We start from the raw sequence: 23,943 nt of genomic DNA on the forward strand, positions 1-23,943 counted from the left end.
CCCTTGAAGGGACGTCAAGGTAGAGAGGCCTTTCTCATTTCTAGAAGCATGCTAGAGATCCTTCACTCAGCTCGCAACCAGGTTGCAGTACTTGGCGCAGCCCGGTTCGTCATTCGCCCAGTTGCGTTCCCATGCAGAACGTCAGTCTTTGGCCCCTAAGTGCTCCTTTAGGAAACGCTCATCTTCTGGTCGCCCACATGAGTGTTTGTGACAGTGTTTGGAGGTTGTGGGACAGGCTGACAGTGGACCTGTTCACCACATCGAGAGATTACCATCTTCCTCTGTTTTGTTTGCTGGTTCTGGATCCTCTTCTAAACTGGTTTTACACCTTCCCCATTCAGCATGGTGAGGGGGAGTGTGGTTCTCAACAAGTTTCTATCTCATTGCAACATATCTGATGACCCTGATAGCTCCTTTTTGGCCTCTCTAGGAATGGTTCCTGGACCTTCTAAGACTTCTCGTGGACTTTCCATGATTACTGCCTTAAAGCCCACATCATCTCAAATAGCCCCATCTTTGGATCTCTGGAAATTCCATCAAGACCTATCCGCTCTAGCTCTGACAGGCTTCAGACTGTCCAGAGACTTTCAGAGCGAAGGGATTTTCAAAGCAAGCTGCTGAAGCGATTGCAAGATGTAGGAATGTCAGTCTACTAGGCCAAGTGGGCTGTCTTCCGCAGGTGGTGTAGCAGCAACAATGCCTCATCTGCTCTAAGAACCACCAAGGGGCTCTTCATCGACTATTAGAGACAACAGGTTGATGTTGGGATCTGTTTTTAGGCATAGAGGGCTAGACTTGGCCTCTAATCAAGACCTGAGTGATCTTATTGAGTCTTTCGAGACTACTAAATAGGTGAGAGACAACTCCATATCATTGGACCTAGATGTGGTGCTTAAATGGTTAACGTGCCCTGCCTTTGAGCCTCTCCATTCCATTTCACTTAAGAATTTAATGAAGAAAACTCTTTTTCTGGTAGCCTTGACCATTGCTAAACGGGTAAGCGAGCTGCAGGTCATTGACAAGCGCATCGGTTTTTCTCAGGGAGATGCTGTCTGCACTATCTTGCTTGGTTTCCTAGCTAAAAACGAGTCTCCGTCTAATCCCTGGCCACGCTCATTCTCCATTAAAAACCTGATGGACATTCTAGGACCAGAGGAGGAGGAAAAGGGTCATTTGCCCAGTGTGGGCACTGAGGTATTACTTAGACAGGACTAAGAGGATTGGGGGCCCTGCCAAAACCTTTGGTGTTCTGTGAAGAATCCCTTGAAACCCATGTCCAAGAATGCTTTGTCATTTTTTCTAAGAAGCCTTATTTTAGAGGTGCACTTGCAAGTACAAGAAGACATCCTGCCTACCTTTAAGGTGAGAGCACACAAAATCAGGGCTGTCGCCACTTCGTGTGTTTTTAGGCCTAATGTGTTGCTCTTGGCAATCCTCCAGTCAACATACTGGAAATGCAACTCCATTTTTGCCTCACACTATTTGAAGGAAATAGAAATGACATTTGAAAATTGCATTATCTTAGGTCCATTATCGGTGGCTGGCGCGGTGTTGGGGGAAGAAGCATAGGGAGCACCCCTTCTTATCCATAACTTCTTCGCCTTGAGTTTTAGCTGTTGAGTTTCTTTTTGGAAGCCTGGGGGTTACTTGTACCCATAGTGCCCACCAATCTGTGGAAGTGGTATGATGGTTTTTAATTTTTATTGTTGTTGATGCAGGTAACAACTTTATATGGTCTTTTATTTTTTGGTATGGAACCCAGGGCAAGGGCAGTTTTTTCTCTGATGCTTTGTGGGTGTTCGGAAGACTCCACTCCAAAGCCATCTCTTAAAAGTAGGGACTTCCCACAGCTATACCACTAAGTCATTACAGGTCAAGGTGAGCACTGACCAAAAGACAGTAATCACCTGCTGTAGCTCTCTTACCAGGCAAGGATAAAACAAGCATTTTATCAATGCTAACAGATCTTTATGTTGCAAATTCATCTTCATAACTGACTGTTTTTGGATCAGAATATGTTCATTCATCCCACCACCTATGAATGTGGGATTCATTGTAATTACTTGGTAAGTTACTGATATGAAAATGGTATTTTCATGATGAAAATTAAGTTTCATATATATACTTACCAAGTAATTACAAGATCAGAGCCCTCCCTCCTCCCCTCTAATGGACATTAAGCACAAAAGAAGTGATTTTCTCTTGTTTTCTTGTAGCTTCTGTTTCCCAGTAGAGGGCAGGGTAGTTACCTACACTAAAAAACTAATGAATCACTACCACGAACTTCAAATTTTTATCTGCCGTGCAAGTAGAAAAGTATATCTGTGTCATTACTTGGTAAGTTTATATGAAGCTTAATTTTATCATGAAAATACCATTTATCTAATGGCAAAAATATGACAGTCTTAATAAGAGTGAGAGGTGCATTTTTCTTCATTGAGGCAGATACACCAATATAGTGTGTGCATTAATGTCATTTGTGCTTTCTTGCAAATTCTTGCAAAAAAAAAAGGATGTACATAAAGGATTTTAACAACAAAAAGTGGTAATATTATTGAGATTAATTTTTTATGCAAATAAAAACTTGTACAGTACAGGATTTTGAAGATACTGTTCGATTAGATTTTGGTGGTAACAGAAACAGATTAGCAAAAATTATGTTAGTTTAATCTGAGGATTGAAGAATGGTTATCGGTGCTTTTACCATATCTGTTTTTTTGTGTGTTTTGTTTAGTAAAAGAGCATTGGTAATAATGTTACCATGGGTAGTAACTCCTTGTTCTGGGGAGATGTAAATTGTACATTGTGGTTGGATATGCTTTTTTTAGGATGACCAGAAAACGTGTGATGTTGAGGTAGACCTATGCTAGCTGTGTTGTACTTGTGTTGGGATTTGTACATTGTAGACTATCTGCATTATAATGCTCCCTCTGTATTTTATGAATATTTGAATGCCATCATTAGAATGTATTATTGGGCAAACTAACTTGTTTCTAATAACATGACTTTGTATTTTTGCTTTTTTTTCACTTTAAAACAATTTTTGATAAGACATTTTGCTCCATTGTACATTTGTTGAAACTGTTGAATAACCATAGTTCTTGCCTTGTTCATTGTTGTAATAATAGACAACTCTAATTTTTGTCCATAGCAGTTTCCCAGCAACAGTATTTATTGCCAGCATGTACTATATGTTCTTTATTTTGTCCTACAGATTATGTTATGGTATAGACTTCTGAAACAAGTTATCTTCAGTACTGGACTTGATTAAGAGGTTCAAACAAAGGATTCATAACCTTAGATTTTGTGGTGCTTTTAGTATTGATGGAGGTACCTATTTGTGTTGTAGGCCGTATTTGGTTGTAAACCAATAAGTGCTGTCTGCATTTTATGGGCAGAACTTTGTTCATTCCATATGCTAATTAGATATCTTAAAGAAAGGTACCAGCTAGTAATTGTTCCTTGTCTATCAAGACTATTTCCTAGACACTTATTAGAGCTTCAGCCTTTTAAGCTTTGCACTGTAGTGCAGCAGGAGAATTTTAGCAGTTGTCAGTACTCATGCAAGATGTACTTACGTAATTATTGTAATGCCATAGCTACTAGTCACATGATTTTATGTGATAAAGCATTTGAGGTGACATGGCACTGGCCATGAAGAACTTGACTAAGAGTCACGCTAGGATGAAGTTACGCAGCATATAAGCCGCTCACTCGGGTAAAGCAACCATGCAGTCGTCCGCAGATATTATGTATGTGTATGTGGCCAGGCAGGCCTTTAAAGCGACAGGAAATGATTATCCTGTGTTAGAAGTAAACGATGTGATTCATGTGACATCGGAGTTTATACACCGAAAAAATGTCAATATTGAAAACCCAGATGGCTGGATATACGGAGCCAATCTACGCACCGGGCAAGAAGGATACTTCCGAGGTACCGTTCTCCAGTTGTGTTGCTAATAGACAAATTTGTGTAGAGTGTAGTTTGCATTTGGAATAGAGAAGTGATGCTTCTGGAAGGGGGCATAAACCACTGTACAGCATTGTAACGTGTTGTACACTTTTCTGTAACACATTTTACAATTAAGGTCTCTAGTTTGCAGCACTGTAAAATGAGTCCTAACACTGCACCGCTTTCTAATTCCTTGCTTAACATCTTTACAGTGAAGCTTTGTATATTTTAGTTGCTGTTAGCCTCTGTGCCATTTGCTGTTAGTGGTTAGTTTGTATATACAGCACAGTGTTTAGTTGCTTATATTGATGCTTTTTGCCCACTGGTATGCCTTTTTAGGTTGATCTAATAGTATTCGGAATATTTGTATTCCTCAGTTCCTTTAGTGGTTTAGGTGTGGGAATCTAGGTGATATTTTTTTTTACAGTGGTAATTGCATTGTGACTGAATACTAAAATTACTAATTAACTCATTCAGTAACATTTAAATTAAGAATCACTAAGTTTATTCAGAGCACATCCAGGAGACTAATTTAAACTAAACCATGTATGGTCTCTGTACCATTAATGCTAAATTTTAGTTGAGTTACATTCTTTCAGTCAAAAAATCAGCATAATTGATGCAATGTTCCAGTGTATTTTTCTACCTCCTTTTTGAAATTGATGTCAAATTTCATTAGATTCAATCCTTTTTGCAAAGATTTTCAAATTTTATATATTAATTGTAGAGTTTCTCTGATTTTTTTTTCAATGTAGTATTGCACAGATTCTTTTGCCCTTTTTCATATATCTGTATTGACCTACTGTCAATTTAGGAACAACTTCTATAAGTTTGCTCTGTGTTGATAATTTTATAAATAACCTACAATAGTCAAAATTTTCTCTGGTGCTGGGTTTATTTTATTTTTATGTTTCTAGTGGAGTTTGGAAGGTCTTTGGTAAGAAATGCTTTGTGGGAAGTTATAGGTCACCAAAAGTTATTGTGTACTGGGTTGGTTGATTGTAATCTCTTTTTTGTTTGAGTTGTTTGATTGGGGAAAGCGTATCTTTTAATTTATGCTTAAAGTTCAGTCTTGAAGTATTTTGGATTTTTTATTTTATGTTTCGATGATTTTGTGTTTAGAATTTTTGTTTTTGAGTTGTTGGAAGCTCATATTTAATAACTGTTCTTTGGGCTTAATCTATGCATATCGAGGGTTGTCTCTAGTATTTGTTCGTATGAAATTGCTGAAGTGTATACCTCTGAATGCTGTTTTTATTTAATTTTTTTATTGCTGCAGGAGGATTCTCGTATTCTGTTGAACTTCAAAAAATTAATGTAGTACATGTTTTCATACTTCTTACAAGGTTTGGGGTGTATATTAAGTTTTTTGTTTTGTTTATATAGCATTTAGGTTTTGTCCCTTCAAGACAGTAATGGACTGAAATGAGTCTCTACAGATAGATTGAACTTATTCTCATTTTTCAGGATATTGCTTAATGCTAAATGGAACCACTCATGCTAGAACAATGTCACAACGAAGACGCCTTTATTCCCGAGACATGAGTTTACCATCCATAGGAGGAGACTCACAAGTAAGGTCTTATGTTGATATTCATTTTAATCTTGCAGATTGTAATTAAGTGTTATTGTATTTTCCCAGCAGACAAGCCCATTGTTTAAAGTACCTGAATGCCTAAATGTTTGGTAGGTATAGGTTGGGATGTGCTGAGTACCTACTTTAAACAGATCTGTCCAAAATGTTATCCAGGATGTTAAGACCAGTTGTAATTGTTCTTCTGAGAATTGGTCTCCAGTTATAAATTGATTTCTGACCCATGGCCAGTGTGAGAGCAACAAGTCTTCTACAGTATTCACGTTCATATATGAGATTATTGACACATTAGGATTGGAATTCAGTTAATGTCAACTTGAAGGATGTGATGATGAGTGTTGTGGAAACATAATGTTTTCCTGTAAAGGACACTTTCATAAGGCAGTCACTGGGTAGTGATAACTGCAGTTGTGAACGCTCCCTACACAACCGTGCATCGGATCACAGAAAATTGTTTCTTGTCGGCTTTTGGTCCATCGAGTACTCTTTCCTGGGTTGAGCTCAAGAACCTTCCAAAGATAATCTAGCTTGAAGCTGCTTATTTTGGTGAGCTGCATGGCTGAGTAAGAGGCTGTGTAGCAATTAGGGACTTCTAAGTAGACATTGTCGGACATCTTTTAGATATTGGGTTCTGCAGTCCATTGTTTTTAATACCTTTGTTCCTCATGTTGTAGTTGCGTTATTACTTGAATAGATTCGGTATTGCTATATTCTTGCTACTTCACTGTTTACCCATCCAAGTCACATGTCTACATTAGTTTACACAAGGTTTTCTTTTGTTTGATGTTATTAACACAACTTGCTATCTAGGCTATGTAAGTACTGTATTAATCGTAAGATGCCTTGGTTTACGCACACACTTTCTTGAAATCAGCATCGTTTATTTGTTTATTTATTTGTATTTTAATTAGTGCATGGTCTTTCTCAAGTTTTCTTTGTGGTCACAGTCTTTTGTTTAGGAAGGTTAATCAGGGATAGAGGAAATATGCAGTAATTTGCTTTGTTATAATTTCATTGCAGTCTATTCTTCACAGCACAGCTTTATATTTAGTTGCCATATCTGAAATGGTTAAGAATTAGCTGTTATCTAATTCTGTATCGAAGCTATACCGCTAAACCTTTGTAAAATGAATCATAAAAATCTCCTGGTGTGTGAAGTATTGTGACAGTAATTCTTGGCTCAGGATATTTTTAATTTCATTATTTGGCAGAATATACTGTACATATTATTAAGAGAATTGATATTTGATAGTTGTTTTAACAGTCAGGTTAATTGTATATCCTTTTTGTGCATTGTAATTGTAGTTTTACATGATTTTGTGAATTATTGCTTTCTGGGGTGTAACAAGAGTTACAAGTGTAAAATTAAGTATACCTTAGTTTAACCAGACCACTGAGCTGATTAACAGCTCTCCTAGGGCTGGCCCGAAGGATTAGACTTACTTTACGTGGCTAAGAACCAATTGGTTACTTAGCAACGGGACCTACAGCTTACAGTGGAATTAGAACGACATTTTGACGAGAAATGAATTTCTATCACCAGAAATAAATTCCTCTAACTCTTCATCAGCCGGCTGGGGGAATTGAACTCCAGCCCATCGAGTGACAGTCTGAAGCTCTACCGACTTAGCCAACGATGGGCCGAGTTACAGATGTGAGAGAGTGTAACAGTGAACTTGTTTGTCTTGAGTCATTGGGCTGTTTTGCTATTTATGTAAGTCAGCTTTGAATATCCCTCCACAAACATCAGGTTTGCCAGGTTACTACCTGCAGTTTCTTCATGTTTTTGTTGGATAAAAATCTCCATCTTCTGTGCCCTTTGTGCCAAAAACAGCAATGTCCACCTTAATAAACACATGAAGGATGTGAGAAATTGGATGTTGATGAGTGATTTTTCTCTGCACAGAAAAGTCACCTTAAGCATGGAACTTCCCCGGTCTTGCCCTCGCACCCCTTCTCATTTGTGGAGTAGTGTTTCTCTGGACAGCACTCCAGTACTCATCATTCCTTCTCCCATCGTTGTTAGCATGAGCTATGCCATAGGGAAGGTGAAGTCACAAGTGTTGAAATTTCTGCAGGGTTCCATAGAAGAAAGCATGTGCCTCAGCAGGTAGTACTCAAGTCCTTTAACGGTCCAGGAGTTTCAGTGGCAGCCAAGTCTTCCAGCCAAACTGTGCATTCTCTGATGGGTCACCTGTTTTTGTTGAATAAGCTGGTTACCAGCAGCAGTTTCAGGATGGGGCCCCTACAATTGTGCTTCTAAAAGTGTTGGTCAGCCTTCAGTTCTCCAGGATACTTACCATGTTGCACTCTCAGAAAAGTCTTTCAAAGTTTCCAGTGATGATGGGAACCAGTCCTTTTCACAGATGCTTCAGCACATGGTTGAGGAGCTCACTCCTCCAGTCAGCAATGACAGACCTTGCTGGGATCAGACAAAAAATGGTGTATCATCATCCTGAAACTGAAGGCAGCATTCCTGGTTCTTCAGTGTGAGGCAGTAGGAAGCTGGGCCATCACAGTTATGCTGGACAACTCTACCACAGAAGCCTACCTCAGGAGCCAGGGAGGAAGGTTTGGACGTCTGTGTGATCTGTCTGTGGGAGTTTTATTTGGGGAGAGGCCAGTGAAGTCAAGGCCAAGATTCATGCCAGGAAGCCAGAATGTCATCATGGACAGCCCGAGCAGAAGAGGTTGAGAGATTATCTTCATAATACAACTTCTGAACTTTAGGCATAGATATTGGGGACTCATTGTTCCCTCTCACAAGTCAGATACAACCCTTAGTTTTACTAACTTGGCCAAGTCTGTACCCTGATGCCTTGTTAGCCTGTTGTGTGCATTTTCCTTATATGCAGCTGGGTATTTTGGTTCAGCACCTGTGCAGGTTACGTTGTCTTATAATTTTTGAGTAATGTGGTCTACCACCTACTATTCAGGCTGATGTTAGGTAATGGGGTATGATGAGACAGATTAATTTTTTAACTAAAAATTAATTTTTTCACATACGAACCTATTACTGTACAGAATCTTAATTGGCCTGTCTGCCTCCCCTTCGTAGCTATAGTTGGTTCAGGATACACAGAGTAAACCAGTTCTCACTGCTAGGGGTGCTCTGAGATAGGGATGCATACTCAGAAAGGTGGAGAGGAAGACACTTCTTGTGGTTGTGTTTTGAAACAGCTGCAACACAGCAAAGGCTGATGTAAGGCAATTGGTTTCTGCATGAAAAAAAAAAATTAATTTTTGTGGAAAAAATTTGATTCTTTTATGAAAATTGGAAGTTTATGTCAAATGTCATGTGGTCATCCACCTTTTTTCAATGCTAGTTAGAGCAAACAGTCTCAACTTCATTGTGGGCCAAGTTTCCTGAGGTTTTTAATAGTTATGAACATTTGTAAAGTCCAGGGCAGGGTAATAAACTTGCATTAATGGATTGTTTTACTGAAGTGTATATTTTGAATTGAAGTACAGTCACCACCCGATATACAAACGAGTTACATTCCAGACGGCCGTTCATATCTTGAATTGTTCATAAGTTGGTTTTATTATGTACAGTAGTGCATAATTTTTGTTGATGTTTACATTCCCAAGTTAACTCGGGAGTCATAGATGATGCTATTTTCACAGTATTTTTAAATAATGCAGTATTGTAAAGCATTACTTAAGATGTTAGAAAGGTAAAATGGAGATAAAATTTAGATTCATGTAACATTCAAAATCTATTATTTTTTCCATGCTTTGAAAGGTATGAACTTGGAGAGAATTTTGCCATGCCAGCATCTGACATTGGAAGTTCATAAAGTAAACAAGGCATACTACCATCTGTTGACAAAATGCATACGAAACATTTCCTATGGGGAGAGGAAATATAGAAGACAGGAATTCATCAAAGAACAAGTTAAATTGGGACGATAGAAACAAGTAGGAATATTTTACGAGTGTGTACGAGTATTCTCGTGGTTGTAACAAGAATACATTTGAAGTTCTTAACATATACAAGGCACACTACCATCTTTTGACAAAAATGCATACTAAACATTTCCTATGGGGAGGGTAAATATAGAAAATGGGAACTCATCAACGAACAAGTTAAATCGGGAAGATAGAAATAAGTAGGAACATTTTACAAGTATGAATAAGTATTCTTGTGATTCTAAGAAGAATACATGGTAGTTAATCAGGAGAATACTCTGGATAATCAGGGAAGGGGTTAAAAGACTAGGTTCTTCTTCAGTTCTTTGCAAAAATTCTTAATAGCAGAAAAGGCATCTGGCAATATTTGAAGTTGTGACCCTGTCTGTTCGTATCTGAATGTTTGCAACTTGAATATTCGTAAGTGGGGTGATGACTATACTCTACTAAAGAAACATTTATGAAATTACTTTGGCCATAATTTTCATTGTTCAGTATGGAAAGTAATGGATAACCCTATCTTTGTTTCCCCTTTTGACCCCAAGGAGTTGGAATAATAATCCACTTGTACATTGTAATTGTTCCCATTTCTCTAAATATTTCTCTTTGCCTTGACAGATTCATGTTAGTGGTGGCCGTAATGTCATGTCGGTAACCTATGGAGAATCGGACTATGTCCAAGCTATACCACCAAGTAAGTTGTAACATATAGTTTTGAGTTTTACTCAAACTTGGAAATTTGAGTTTATTTATGTTCTTTCCTAAAGATAGTTGATATTATTCTTCTGAGTTTTACATAGAAATTTATAATACTATATTGTGAATGACGTATAGGGATTAAGTCAGGTGTCTAGTCTAGAAAAAAGCACATGAGCATTTGAATTACCCCTAACAGCAAGGCTGGTAGGCCATAGTTTTTTTTACACATTTCTTTTTGTGATCAAGCGGATCTCAAGAATGGGGGAACAGAATTTGATGAAACCTGTTTGAGATGTTTAGTTTTGGGGAAAAATTGGCTCACGGTTCACAATTTGTTTACGAAAACCATCTCACCTTGCATCTTTAGGTCAATTAATGAATTAGCTACCAACTTTTGTGAAATTCTGCCCTCCTATATAGTTTCTTTTCAATTTCCTTGATTTGCATAAACCATTTACAGGAAAGTTTATCATGTTTGCCGTATGAGCTTTGAGCTTGTGAAAGAGTTATGTAACTATTCTTGAGTAGGGTTCCTTTACGAAGAAAAATTATTTTTATAGTTTTTCAAAGGTTAAAAGGTTGAGACATGCTGAAAGAATATTCTGATAGAAGCATTTTCTTTTCCAGTTAAAAATCGACGGGGATCTGGTCACACTTCGCCCTCTGGTCAACATAATCTTGCCCAGTACTACTTTCTTACACCGGTCCTCTGCGGTCACTGTGAGTTTTTGTTTGTTATTATTATTATTATTATTATTATTATTATTATTATTATTATTATTATTATTATTATTATTATTATTATAAGATGTCTGAATAGTCTTATGAATAGATGGAGGTTATGTTATGGAAAATGTAGGAAACAAAGAGTCCCAGAATTTAAAAGGTAAGTAATCCTGTTCTTACAAGGGCAAGGACAGTTTGGTAGAGGAAAAATTGTTGTCCCAGGTTAATGACATTGGCAGGTATTATTTATCACCATTGTAATCAGTTGTATTAATGGTTGAGGAATCACCTTCAAAGCAGTCAAATAGCTTTTGCTAGTTAACAGATGTGACCCATCTAATAGCATACTGCATAATAACATTTCAAAAAATAAAATACATAAATATACAGTATATTTTCATACAGATCCTTGACTTTTAACATAGCCTGTTGTGCTTTATATGCAGATTCCAGCCATGTCAATCCACTTGCAAAACAAAAGAGATTAGATGTCTCAGATAGGTTACGGTTTTTACCAGCAGAACGTCTCATGTTTAACTAATCATTATTATGGAGTCAGAGTCTGCTGCAACAGATTTAAGGTGTTAGGAGGAGGGCAGTTTGGTTGTTCAAGCAAGGAAGACTCATCAGCCTGGAACTCGGGGAGGAAGAATTAATACATGTACAGCTTGGATGCGTGAGTGACTGGTTGACAGTGCAGTTCGAGTGCATGAAAAAGAGTATTGGATAGTCAGTCTTGAACAAAGAAACAACAGACCAAGAACTTTGAAATACTGGGGCAAAGGCTTGCACCTGCAGCTTGAACACGTACCTCAGAAGACAAGGCAGAGCCTACTTGCATAGAGAACACAGAGAGCAGTTGGCAGGAATAAAAGCACTGGAACTAGTAAGTGAGGTAGGTTTGCTGCCAACCACAGTAGTGGGAATGCACCACAAGAACAAAGAAGGCTAGCAGATACTCTGCCAGGGGAAAGTGAAGGGTTGCTCAAGAAGGCCAGGTAGGAGTAGACATGAAGCAAGTGAGCATTAGCTGCAGATATACTCTTATTGGTTGTAGGATTGGAGAATTGTCAGAAACAGGAAAACTCAGAGATCCTAAAGGATTGCAAGGGAATTCCATGTTGTTGATGAAACCTCTGCTGCAACAACAAGAAGGAAGTGTTGAAAGTGACTATGTTTAGAAGCCACAGAAAGTACAAACTCATCTAGCCTGAGAAAGATTCCACTGAGCCTGGAACAATGCTAGGAAAGAGAATAAATTCATTCTGAAACCAAAAGCCTCCTTACAAAATTGTATCATGTCCATTCTTTGCAGCTTAATTTTCATAAAAACTGCATTTCATAGTTACAGAAGAAGGTGATGAAAATCCTTATGAGGTAAAGTGTGAGAAAATTCTTAGAAAACTTCTGCCAACATTGAAAGTACAAATTCTAACTGCTGTAAAAGGATAATGAGTGAAGACCCATGTTTCATAGCCAAGAACATGAGTTTTGGTAAAATTGAGAATACACTTTATAAAAAGAAATAAAATGTCATGGAAATGGTATCTAACCTTTAGCATCAACAAGCAGAACTAGCATCTTAGAGATAAGATGACAAGGAAACCAGTTTTTTCACGAAATGTCGTAAAAGAGGATATTAATAAAATCGTCAAGTTTTATGCAAAGACAACAGCTGACACTGACCAATCAGTACATGCATAAAATCAGATTGGAAGAAATAAGGAGCCAGGAACACCTACAAGTAGGATACAGATCAGTTAATAATCTCCAAGCTAAGTACCTGACAGCTCTAGGTAGTTATTCACAAATACATACACTTTCATCTATAATATAATCATTGCAAAAAGTACTTTAGTTAAAAAAGTACTAACAAAAACTTTGGAATCTATGCCTGGTTTATTGAAGTAACCTGCTGGTGCTCTGCTTAAAACTAATGTGTGGCTTGCTCAAAACTCATTAGTTTAATTAATTATCACTAGCATTATGAAAAATATACAGTATAATAAAAGGAATGAAAGTAAAAAATGCAAAAGTTTAGGTATCTCTGGGAGTTCTTGACCACTTGGCAGACACCAGGAATGATTTGGCTAACTACTGGATATGGAAGGGACTGGATGTGTGCTAACCTGCTTCGTCTAACTGATCATTTTCTTCTGCAAGTGCGTTGACATGTCTAGGATTTGTGTTGGACGCACAAAAAGTCTGTGTTACTGTGATTGTGGTGAACAAATACAATATATTTTGCTGGGTATCGGTATGAAACAAAATACAAAATATTTTGCAGGGGAGCTACATTATCCTAGATCATGATATATGGTTTGATGTCAGGTTTTCCTTACATATTTGGATTTCTTGAATCCCAACCTGGTTTGGTGAAGACCCATGCCCTTCTTCAGTGATTATCTGGGCCTTCCTAAGGTCTTCATCCTGTTATTAGCGTATTTAGTACTTTGAGTGAATGGTCCTCCCATCGTTTTTATATTCCCAGTCTTTGAGATCTCTATCTGTTTTTCATCCGCTGGATACCACCTCTTAGCAATTTCTCCATTATAACAATCATGATCTTTACAATCCCAATGCATTGTAGCTATGAATATAGTTATACTTCTTCAAAATCTTTCTGATTTTTGTGTGTGGTAATGATTTGCTGTTTAGAGAAGTACTAGCTTTATACTGTTATTTGGTCTGTTAAGTAATGAGATACTTTAATGTTATACTCCTGTACTTTGCCAAAGCAGCAGAAAGTTCTACCTTCTGAAAGGCCTACCCTTCACTGCATTAAAGTTCTTTCTCTCATCGCTCCTAGTTCTTCTGGCACATTTAGGCATCAAGAATCCCCTACCCCATTTATATTTTGTTATCTTTGGTATCTTCTGTGTTACATTTGATTCTTAGTCTTGTTTTCACCCCAGTACTTCCTCACAGCATCCACATGATCATTTTCCCATTTTGCCCTTCTATGTTGTTTCCCATGTGGTCACCATAAGCGTAGTTTTAATAACATTGATTCTGCCAACAGTAGCTCCCATTTGTCTCCCTTTATGTACTCCTGTTTAGCAGCTGTCTTTCCATTACTGTAACAAACAACAGACAGTAGAAAGATTTTCCAATCAGTAAGATTATTAAAACTATAATAAGAAAAAGAAGAGGGTTTTCATGTATATAGTTCTACAGTGTCTTGTCAAAATGGGCATGCAGTTCCTTTACTTGTTCATTGTCATTGTTAGCTCCATTGTGTTGAAATATTCTGCAAGATTTAGCCTTAAGCACTGTTCATTTAGATGATGGCATTCTCACCTAAACAATGACATACTAAAAGATGATGATTATGTCACTTAAATAATGATATACTCACTTACATGAGGGCATACTTAAATGAATTGATCATATAGACTATAATATAGTATCAAAGTTTGTTAAAGTTTATATTTTGACTAGGTTCCCTCCTCCTTTACAGAAATTTCTGTTCTATTTTTATGCAGTGGTCGTGGAAAGTTTTCACACCGTGAAGTATGTAGTTTGTAAATTATTTCTGGATAAAAAAATTACTGAAGTATCTCTCTAATATCTTTTTATGTGAAGTATGTAGCACTGAGATACAGTTTTGTGTGCGTTGTATTAAAATAGATAATTATATACAGTAATTATAAATGCAGTACAGTATGTATAAAGAAACTCGGTAATACATCCTTGGACAGTACACACACCTGCATCCTAGTTGAAAAGTGGTTGCTTGGAGGTCGCGTTAACATTTTCTTTGAAAGTGCTCATTGAGAAGATTAGGCATGATAATATGCATGATGAATTTCCACTCAGTTTACTAATTGGATACATTTTGCCAAGAGTCCAAAGCCTATAATCCAAGGTTTTTCCCCTTCTCAGTAATAGAAATGTTCTAGCCATTCACATGGCCTCTCTGTTTACTAAGCTTTCGCCATTGTATTCTCCCTGGTCACCGAAGTTTGCATTTGCTTGTGTTTATTTGCGGTCCTGTGTTCTCAGTTTCTTAGTCTTCTGCTGAATCTACCTTCTTGCTGAGTTAAACTAAAGGAATCTGAGCTGAGCTTTGTTGGACACAAGCTTTTATCTCAAACTCTTCTGATATACTCCAGATCTTGTTTGAGGATGATGTAACATCAGTAAATGAATTTTCCTGTACTCTCAACAAGTACAATATACATCCAAGTACTTGTCTTAGTATTCTTGTCAAATCCCTTCAAGATCCCCAAATATTTATTGTAACCTCTTCATTTTTGCATCATGCTTCACTTGTAGTTCTTTCATTCTTAAAATATTCAGGTTAAGACCCTTATGTACAGTATAGTCAACAGATTACAAACCCAAGAGGGTTTCAGAAGAGAAATCAGCCTGGAGAGAGAGAGAGACAAGATATAGGAAAAGGTGATAGACAGATAAATATGAGGGAACAGAAAATAAAACCAATGCACTAGAATTCAGTTGCCCGAGTGTAAGTGTGGCATCGGACAGTAATCTTATCTTAATTTTTTGTAGCCTTTTCTCAGCACCTTCTCCAGTACTTTTATAGTGTCCTAGAGACCTCAATACAGCATTTTATGCTTTTCACTCTAGTGCTTCCCCACCTACGTTGAATATTATTGATTTTCACGTATCCTTGTACAGTACAGGTATATGTATTTGGTTAATTCATCAGTGATTGGGTCTTTAGCTGGTACCTTCTCTGTTGGTTGCTGTGTTATATCCGTGTCCTTCATTTCATGTTGATAGTTTTTGCAGTACCTTGTAGGGGGGGTGGTGCAGTCAGCTTACCTTACATGGTGCACTGTAGACATTACTAAAGGTTGTTTGCAGGGTCTTTTTGACTCCTAACTGGACAAACTCTGTAACCTTTTACTTTACTTTACTTCCAACTTGTTGTCAACTACTCGAAGTCCCTCGTTTCACTTTCTTAGCTATTTTTTCTAGGTTTTCCTGCATATTCTCAGCTGAGATTCTAAACACAAGGTTTCGAAGCTGTTCGCTCATTTCTTTATCCCCTCTACCACCAACCCCTGGAACTATTCGCCATTTTTGTTCCAAGGGTTGTGTGGTGTCTTCGAGGGGATTCTGTTGACAGTTGTGAAGTCTGTTATGCATTTGAGGTGGTTGATTGCTGTTATATTTTCTTTTGCAGTACTGTACAAATACAGTTTTTTCCAGCGTTGAGTAATATCCCCTACCAGGGAATAGCTTCAGATAAAAAGCATTTTAGTGGTTACTGCCACCTTCAGATTTTTCCTGATGAATTGTGGAAGAATCTGTGCATAAAACTTACAGAACAGCCACTTCCTTTATTTACTGTATGCATAAAGGCCACCCATAGTGCATTGAACTCCCTTATAAAAACACACACACACACACACACACACGCTGTGCCTTGTATATGTATCTCGCGTACCTCCAACACCTCTTATTTAAAAAACCAATCAATACCTACGCTAGCCTTTTTACCACTACTATGTACAGAATCTCCACATTTGTAACTCATTCAAGTCTTTGTACACCCCGTGTGCTAGCAAGCATTGACCTCAACAGCTTCAACCTTATTTCATTTGCATTCAGTCTCCACACTTCACTTCCATGAGGGAGAAGTGGCTCAACAATGCCTTCATACATCCCCATCTCGGTCCAAGTCTCGTCCCAGTCCTTTGCTCGCATCCTGCTATACCTTTCATGCTTCACCAACTCTGTGAATGACCTCTCCTTTTTTTTGTGTGCGCCTTCGTCCGTTATATTGACTCAAAAAAAGCTTTCACGAATCATTTATCTCCATAACCTTACGCTCACGTTGGTTCTTAAATACGTGTGTGTGTGTGTGTGTGTGTGTGTGTGTGTGTGTGTTTGTGTGTATACAGTCGTTATCTCTGTTAATATTAGTGTTGTTATTCAGAAATCGTTATATATTAACTAGAAGTTACATAACACCAAGATAATTTCGTGGATAAATCACTACAATGAAATATTAATAAAACTGTTAAGTAAATATCTACAAACATGGAGTGAAGTGAATATATATATATATAGATAAAATATCATTGGAATTACTTGTAAAATTTCGATGTAAAATATATTAGATTTGGAAAAATCACCCATAAAACGAGATAAGGAGATTGAGATTAGAAACTGTAGCGAGACTCTCGAAGTGACTGCCCTAACCGGCCAATACTGGATTCGAGGTATTACGTCAGTATCAGTAAAAATAAACTGGTTGCTATATTTTTATATAAGATATAGAAGTAGTAGCAGTTGTAATAGCAGTATTGACAGTAGTAGCAGCATGAAGCAGTGATGTGGTATTGATACTACAACATCAATTTAACCTTTAGCAATCGAAGACGGCGAAGTTGAAAAAAAATAAAAAAAAACGAAGTACGAGTTAGAGCAGAGCTATTATTGGACCTGGTTGGGAAGGAGGGGGTGATTGATTAGGGGTTCTGGGAAGGAGGGGGGCGGGGTCGGGGGTGAGCAGCCAACTTGCAACATCTGGAAAAGCCACGGTATCAACTTGGCCCTTAGTGACAGCGGAACACGCAGTATGAGTCGTTAAAGTAGAACGGCAAACGGACTAATATCCTGTATTTCGTTATTAGGAGGGCGTGATAGTGGCGCCAGGCAGTCTAGCAAGTCAATTGTTGCCACAAATAGTTTGACCTTAATGATCTTCATTTCGGGGGTTTTGGGCTCAGAATTTGGTTCCGGACGTACACGGATTACCACGGTGCATGCGCTGGCCTTATTTATTCTCAGAGAAGCCAAGCGATTATTAATGCAACGCGTTTCAGTATAGTTAAGAATGCAATGATGACTGGATTATCGTGCGCTTGGCAGCTTCGGCCAAGCCTTTGGTGGTGGTGGTGGTGGAGGAGTCACCTTCACGGTGATTCATTTTTCCCCCGCGACGCACGCACGAACCCACTAACGTATACCAGGAACATAGCAACAAGGGATCTCGTACTGACATTACGGTCGAATCATTTAACTTTTTTCTCTTTTATTCTCTCTCTCTCTCTCTCTCTAAACTTGGCAGAGGACGTTCTTCTTTTGCAAGAGGACCCGATGGGCGTAGGGAAGAGCATCTTGAGTTACGTTGAAGAGAACTTGGAATGATGACATCATGATCATGACCGTGTCACGTTAGTCTCAGTTATGTATGTCACGTCGTTAGATCATGGGCCGGAGTACATCCGGTTTCTTTCACCAGTATGTGCTCTTAAACTGCCGAGAATGAGTTTTATTATAATAGAAAATTGAGTGTTTAATATGATAGGGAATCGGGACTCCTCTACTTGATATAGAAAGGGTGTTTCAGGAGGTTCGTGATCCGCGAAATCCCTGTGTCATTTAAATCGGCAGGATTTATAAGGTGGATTTGTGGGTGTAGGCTGATAGAGGAGGAAATTTAGGCCTAAAACAAAATGATGTCTTTGAAGCCAGGGTCTATGTACAGTTTTGTGTGTGTGTGTAAGTTGTAGAAGTATTTCCGAGGCTAGCGTGAGGTGCAGGTGTGTTTTAGGAAAGGGTGGTTCAGTTTTAAGACTTCGTGGAAGTCTCCAACCGGCCCGTTTGAGCTCCTCTCCCCTCCCTAATCTATCCAACACTGGTGAATATTTTGGCCGCGGACCCTTTATCTCCATATGTGGTTCACAGAAAGCAAGGGATTTTGGAAATACAGTACATATTCACTTTAAAATTATTGATAATCAAGTTGTTTGTGAGTTGTATGTTTACGAGAGGGAATCCAACAGTAGTTTGCTTTGAAGTAGGTTTTGGGTGTAATGAATATATGTTATTTATGTTTTAATTACCATGATAATGGGCTTATACCACAGGGATTTATTACCGAAATTCTTGTGAACCAGTGAGATTAAGGAGAAAGGGGTTTCTCTTGTTGAATACATTAATACATTTGCTTAAGCAATGTAGCATTTCTGAGCAAACTACAAATACGACCACGATGACGAAAATAATTTTCCGTTTATAAGATTATAATATATATATATATATATATATATATATATATATATATATATATATATATATATATATATATATATATATATATACACATGATTACAATCTAATAATGCATTATAACAAAGCTTTTGTGTAAGTAATAGTTACATACGTTGAGAGAGAGAGAGTTCAAATTCCAAATACAATCCAAAACATTGGTTGCTCACGTAAAATTTTCCAATATTCACAACAGCTAGACCAGTATTCACATTAAAGCGTTTGTGAAAAGTACTTCAGTAAAAAGAGAGAGAGAGAGAGAGAGAGAGAGAGCACGTTACGGTAACTGTGGTTTACGTTTTTTACTCCCACAGATTTTTTTTTTATTCTTGTTATTTTTTTCCCCTCGTTCCCTGCGGCGCGAGGAAGGAAGATGTAGAGGAAGTTTTTAATTAGATTAGTGTGTATGTCCTGTGCGTGTGTGGTTTTTTTTTCCGACTTTTTGGCTGCCCATAGGGAGGAAGGTTTTTTTATTTCTTTTTTTTTCAATTTTTCTTTTTTATTTGTCAAGATATTGTATTTTTTTTTTCTTATTAAAGAGGATATGTGGTTATTTCATGTTTTATGTACTTATGGAAGATTCTCTGCATAGGCCTAAGAGCGCAGGGTGTTCGTGTGTGTGTGATTATATATATATATATATATATATATATATATATATATATATATATATATATATATATATATATATATATATATATATGTATTTTAATATATATGTATGTAATTATGTATACATATTTTATATATATTTATATGTATAATATGAAAGAGAGAGAGAGAATATGGTTATATCATCCAGTAAATTTGAGGGCCGTTGTTTATATGTGCTGAAATTCGTTTACACGTTAGCATCACACGTACCTCATATATCAGCATATTGAACAGAAATATTTGGAATTTTATCATTTTGCAAAATTATCGATAAACAAGTAGCAACGCATTTAATTTTAATGCCATGTTGTTATTTTCAGTTTATGCATATTTCCTTGGAAAATTAATATAATGAGGTTCTACTTAATACTGTTTAAATGAATGGTCTGAATCGCTATCATAGAAATAAAATGTTCTTGTCTGAGGCCTGTAATATATATATATATATATATATATATATATATATATATATATATATTTATAATTTATATATATATATGTTGTATATATATATATATATATATATATATATATATATATATATATATATATATATATATAGTATATCTAATATATATATATATATATATATATATATATATATATATATATATATATATATATATATATATATATATATATATATATATGTACAGTATATACACACATTATATATATATATATATATATATATATATATATATATAATATATATATATATATGTGTGTGTGTGTGTGTGTGTATATATATATATATATATATATATATATATATATATATATGTATATATATATATATATATATATATATATATATATATATATATATATATATATATATATATATTAATTTTCATGACAATTTCAGTTCATCCAATCTATATTGATGAACAATTGGAAATTACCCAAGAGAAAAAAACCTATGAAGAGAGCATGCGAGAAGTCTTAATTGACCCTTTGTTCAAGAGAGAGAGAGAGAGAGAGAGAGAGAGAGAGAGAGAGAGAGAGAGAGAGAGAGAGAGAGAGACCAGGTTTCAAGAAATGGAGACATTAACATGGTTCAGTATACCGGGAAGGTGTCCGAGTAGATTCCGGCTTTGTGTGTGACACAATAACGGTCTAGTGTCGGTGTAGCCCTTGTGGGGGGGGGGTTGAGGAGGGAATTGTGTGTTCACGACTGAATAAAACGCCAGGAAATGGTTGTAGTGTTTAGGATATTATATGAAGCCTGAGAAGGTGTACAATGGACCTCATAGTGTTATGTAGGGTATGAATGGTACGTCCTCTGAACAGGATGTACAGTAAATCTTTTAAAAGAGCGGATTAAGTATTTAGACTCGGAAGTAACTGTGTATGAAATTTTTTTTTTTTTTTTCGTCAAGAGAGTGGCTGGTTAGGTGCTCAAGTTGATCTGAATAGGGTTTTTTTTATTTAATTTATTTTATGTGGTGAAGTTATATGGATTGTGAATGAAAAGGAGAGTGGCATAGATGTGTTGGAGAATCGATTGGTGAAAGAGGTAATTGAAATTAGAACAGTAGCTTGGGTATCAGTGTGACACATTTGCAGACGACAAATATAAGAGATAGACTTTATATGAATGGATGTATAAGAATGAATATAGCATTAAAAGTTGAAATGATAGGAACAGCCCACATAATACTCGTGCAAGTGAAATGTGGTCGATAGAGAGAGAGAGAGAGAGAGAGAGAGAGAGAGAGACGCGAACCTGTTTTGACAAAATCATCTCAAGTTTGTAAACGACATCAGAACATTAAATAATGATAAACATAATATACGAGACCCCTTTGTCGACTGCATTTGCCCATGTGGAGAAAGAGAGTGTTTAATGCTTCGTGTGTGTTCTAGGAATAAATGAGGGAATGTGGGCCAACAGGTAGAGCAAGAAAATCTTGGCAGAGGCATTCGGCGAATTAAACCTCGATGTGCAAGTTTCCGTCGTTGGATTAAAGGAAGGCACAGTCTTGCGCCCGCACGGAAGGAGGGGTTGGGTGGGGGAAGGCGCTGTTGATAATAAGAAAACCAGTATGCAAATGGGGAAGGATTAGATTTGTGTTGTAGGTCACTTTGGTGTAAGGGAGATTTCAGTTTCTTATTGTAAGATTTTCCAGTTTTGTAGCCATATGATTTTTGATTTATATATATATATATATATATATATATATATATATATATATATATATATATATATATATATATATATATATATATATATATATATATATAATATATATACATACACACACATATATACATACATACATAAGGCAGTCCCCGGGTTACGATGGGTCCGGCTTACGACGTTCCGAGGTTACGATGCTTTTCAAATATATTCATCAGAAATTATTTCTCGGTTTATGACGCATGTTCCAGAGTTACGATGCTTGTGACGCTGATCCGATGGAAGAAATACGGCTCCGAAACAGCAGAATAATTAAAATTTGGAGGTTTTTTGATGAAAAACTCAAGAAAAATGCAGTTTACATCGTTTCCAATACACCCCAAGCATTAAAAGTAAGGTGTTCTTAGGATTTTTGATGATTTTCGACGATTTTTCTGCTTACCTAAGCCGAAAATCATTTTAAGCCGAAAAATCCCAGCCTCCACTAACAGTTGATTCATAGTGCAACTGCGAGGTTTTCCTCCTGTTACACCTCCCAAACCTTTTACTGTCAGTTTCCATTTCAGCGCTGAATGACCTCATTGGTCCCAGTGCTTGGCCTTTGGCCTAAATTTATATTCAATTCAATTCAGTTTATCAGGTTACGTAATGTACGAGTGTTTCATTTATTCTAATGTGTGTGTATGTCTGTCTAGATTCTTTCTGGAAACCTCTCTGGATTTCACTCAGGATTACTTTCTGGATTTTTCGGGATTTCTCTCTGGGTTTTGCTTTGGATTTCTGTTCGGATTTCTCTCTGGATTCCTTTCCCGATTTCTTTCTGGAAATCTCCGGATTCGTTTTATGATTTCTTTCTGGATTTCATTTTGCATTTCTGTGGATTTCTTTATGGATTTTTTTTTCTGGGTTTCTTTCAGGATTTCTTTATAGTTTCTCTCGGGATTTCTCGGATTTCTCTCGATTTCTTCCTGGATTTCGTTCTGAATTTCTGTCTGGGTTTCTGTTGGGTTTCATTTCTGGATTTCTTTTTGGATTTGTCTCAGGATTTCTCTGTGGATTCTTTCTGGATTTCTCCTGATTTGTTTCTGGATTTCTTCTTGGATTTCTCCTTTTATTTCTTCTTTAATTTCTTCCTGAATTTCTCAGGATTTTTTCTGGATTTCTCATATGTTTCTTTCTGGATTGCTTTCTGGATTTGTCTCAGGATTCCTTCTTGGATTTCTCCTTTAATTTCTTCCTGGATTTATTTCTCGCTTTCTCTTAGTATTTCATTCTGGATTTCTCTCTGGATTGCTCTCAGGATTCCTATCAGGATTCCTCTCTGGATTTCTTCCTAGATTTCTCTCAGGATTTCTTTCTGGATTTTTATGGATTTCTTCCTAGATTTCTCTCAGGATTTCTTTCTGGATTTCTTTATGGATTTATTTCTGGATTTGTCTCAGCATTCCTCTCTAGATTTCTTCCTAGATTTCTCTCAGGATTTCTTTCTGGATTTATTTATGGATTTTTGTGGATTTAATTCTGGATTACTCTCTAGATTTCCCCTGGGTTTCTTCACTGGCCGTGGACGGTTTGTGGCACAGATGTTCCTCCATTAGGAAAGGATTAAGCGCGAAATCCCCCTCCTTTATTTCCCCTGAGGCAAGGGGGTTGGGGGTGGGGCATGGTTTAATTGTGGCTGGAGTCCTCCGTAATGATAAGCATTTGGGTGTAGTTACCTCTCATTAGTTGGGGCAGCAGTTTAGACTTAGTTTTTTTTTTTTTTTTGACTGAAGATGAATGACAGCGCTTTGTTTTGCCTCCAACGTCTTGCGTCTTTGATTTGTTCGGCGTAGATGTTTTTCTGTACAGTCCTTTGTTGTCGTACAAAGGAGACTTTTTTTTTTTTCTCGTTCTCCTAATTTTTCTTTATTCCTTTTGTTTTTTTATATTTTCGTTTTTAATTTTCGTTTGGGAGTATTATATTATTTATATATTTGATTAATTTATACATTAGTAAATTATTATATATTAAAGAAATAATTTAGTTATTTTTAAAAGTAAATAACAAAGCACTACGACACACATATTAATAAATTAATTTACATATTTATTTATGCATTTTTTTATAAAAAAAAAACAAACAAAGCAATAGTCTACTCCCCGAAAAACAAAGGTTGGTCATTCCGGCATTTGTGGGAATGGTTGACACAAACCGTATAGTGTTGTATACTTTATATTCGTGTGTGTGTT

At 36.7% G+C, this 23,943-nt stretch overlaps 1 protein-coding gene across 4 annotated transcripts in view; it reads left to right on the forward strand.

Moving 5' to 3' along the window:
* Pi3K21B (phosphatidylinositol 3-kinase regulatory subunit alpha) overlaps positions 1-23,943 on the forward strand; it is a 450,906-nt gene that overhangs the window by 12,341 nt on the left and 414,622 nt on the right. For 2 of the 4 annotated variants that reach the window (XM_067130825.1, XM_067130826.1), the window contains exons 3-6: positions 3,215-3,934; positions 5,420-5,526; positions 10,077-10,152; positions 10,785-10,877. In XM_067130825.1, coding sequence (XP_066986926.1) covers positions 3,730-3,934; positions 5,420-5,526; positions 10,077-10,152; positions 10,785-10,877 — 481 coding nt within the window. In that variant the 5' untranslated portion in view covers positions 3,215-3,729. The remainder of the gene's footprint in view (positions 1-3,214; positions 3,935-5,419; positions 5,527-10,076; positions 10,153-10,784; positions 10,878-23,943) is intronic. The other 2 variants (XM_067130827.1, XM_067130828.1) reach the window with 1 other exon arrangement.

Source organism: Macrobrachium rosenbergii, chromosome 29 (assembly GCF_040412425.1).
Source record: "Macrobrachium rosenbergii isolate ZJJX-2024 chromosome 29, ASM4041242v1, whole genome shotgun sequence".
NCBI lineage: Eukaryota > Metazoa > Arthropoda > Malacostraca > Decapoda > Palaemonidae > Macrobrachium > Macrobrachium rosenbergii.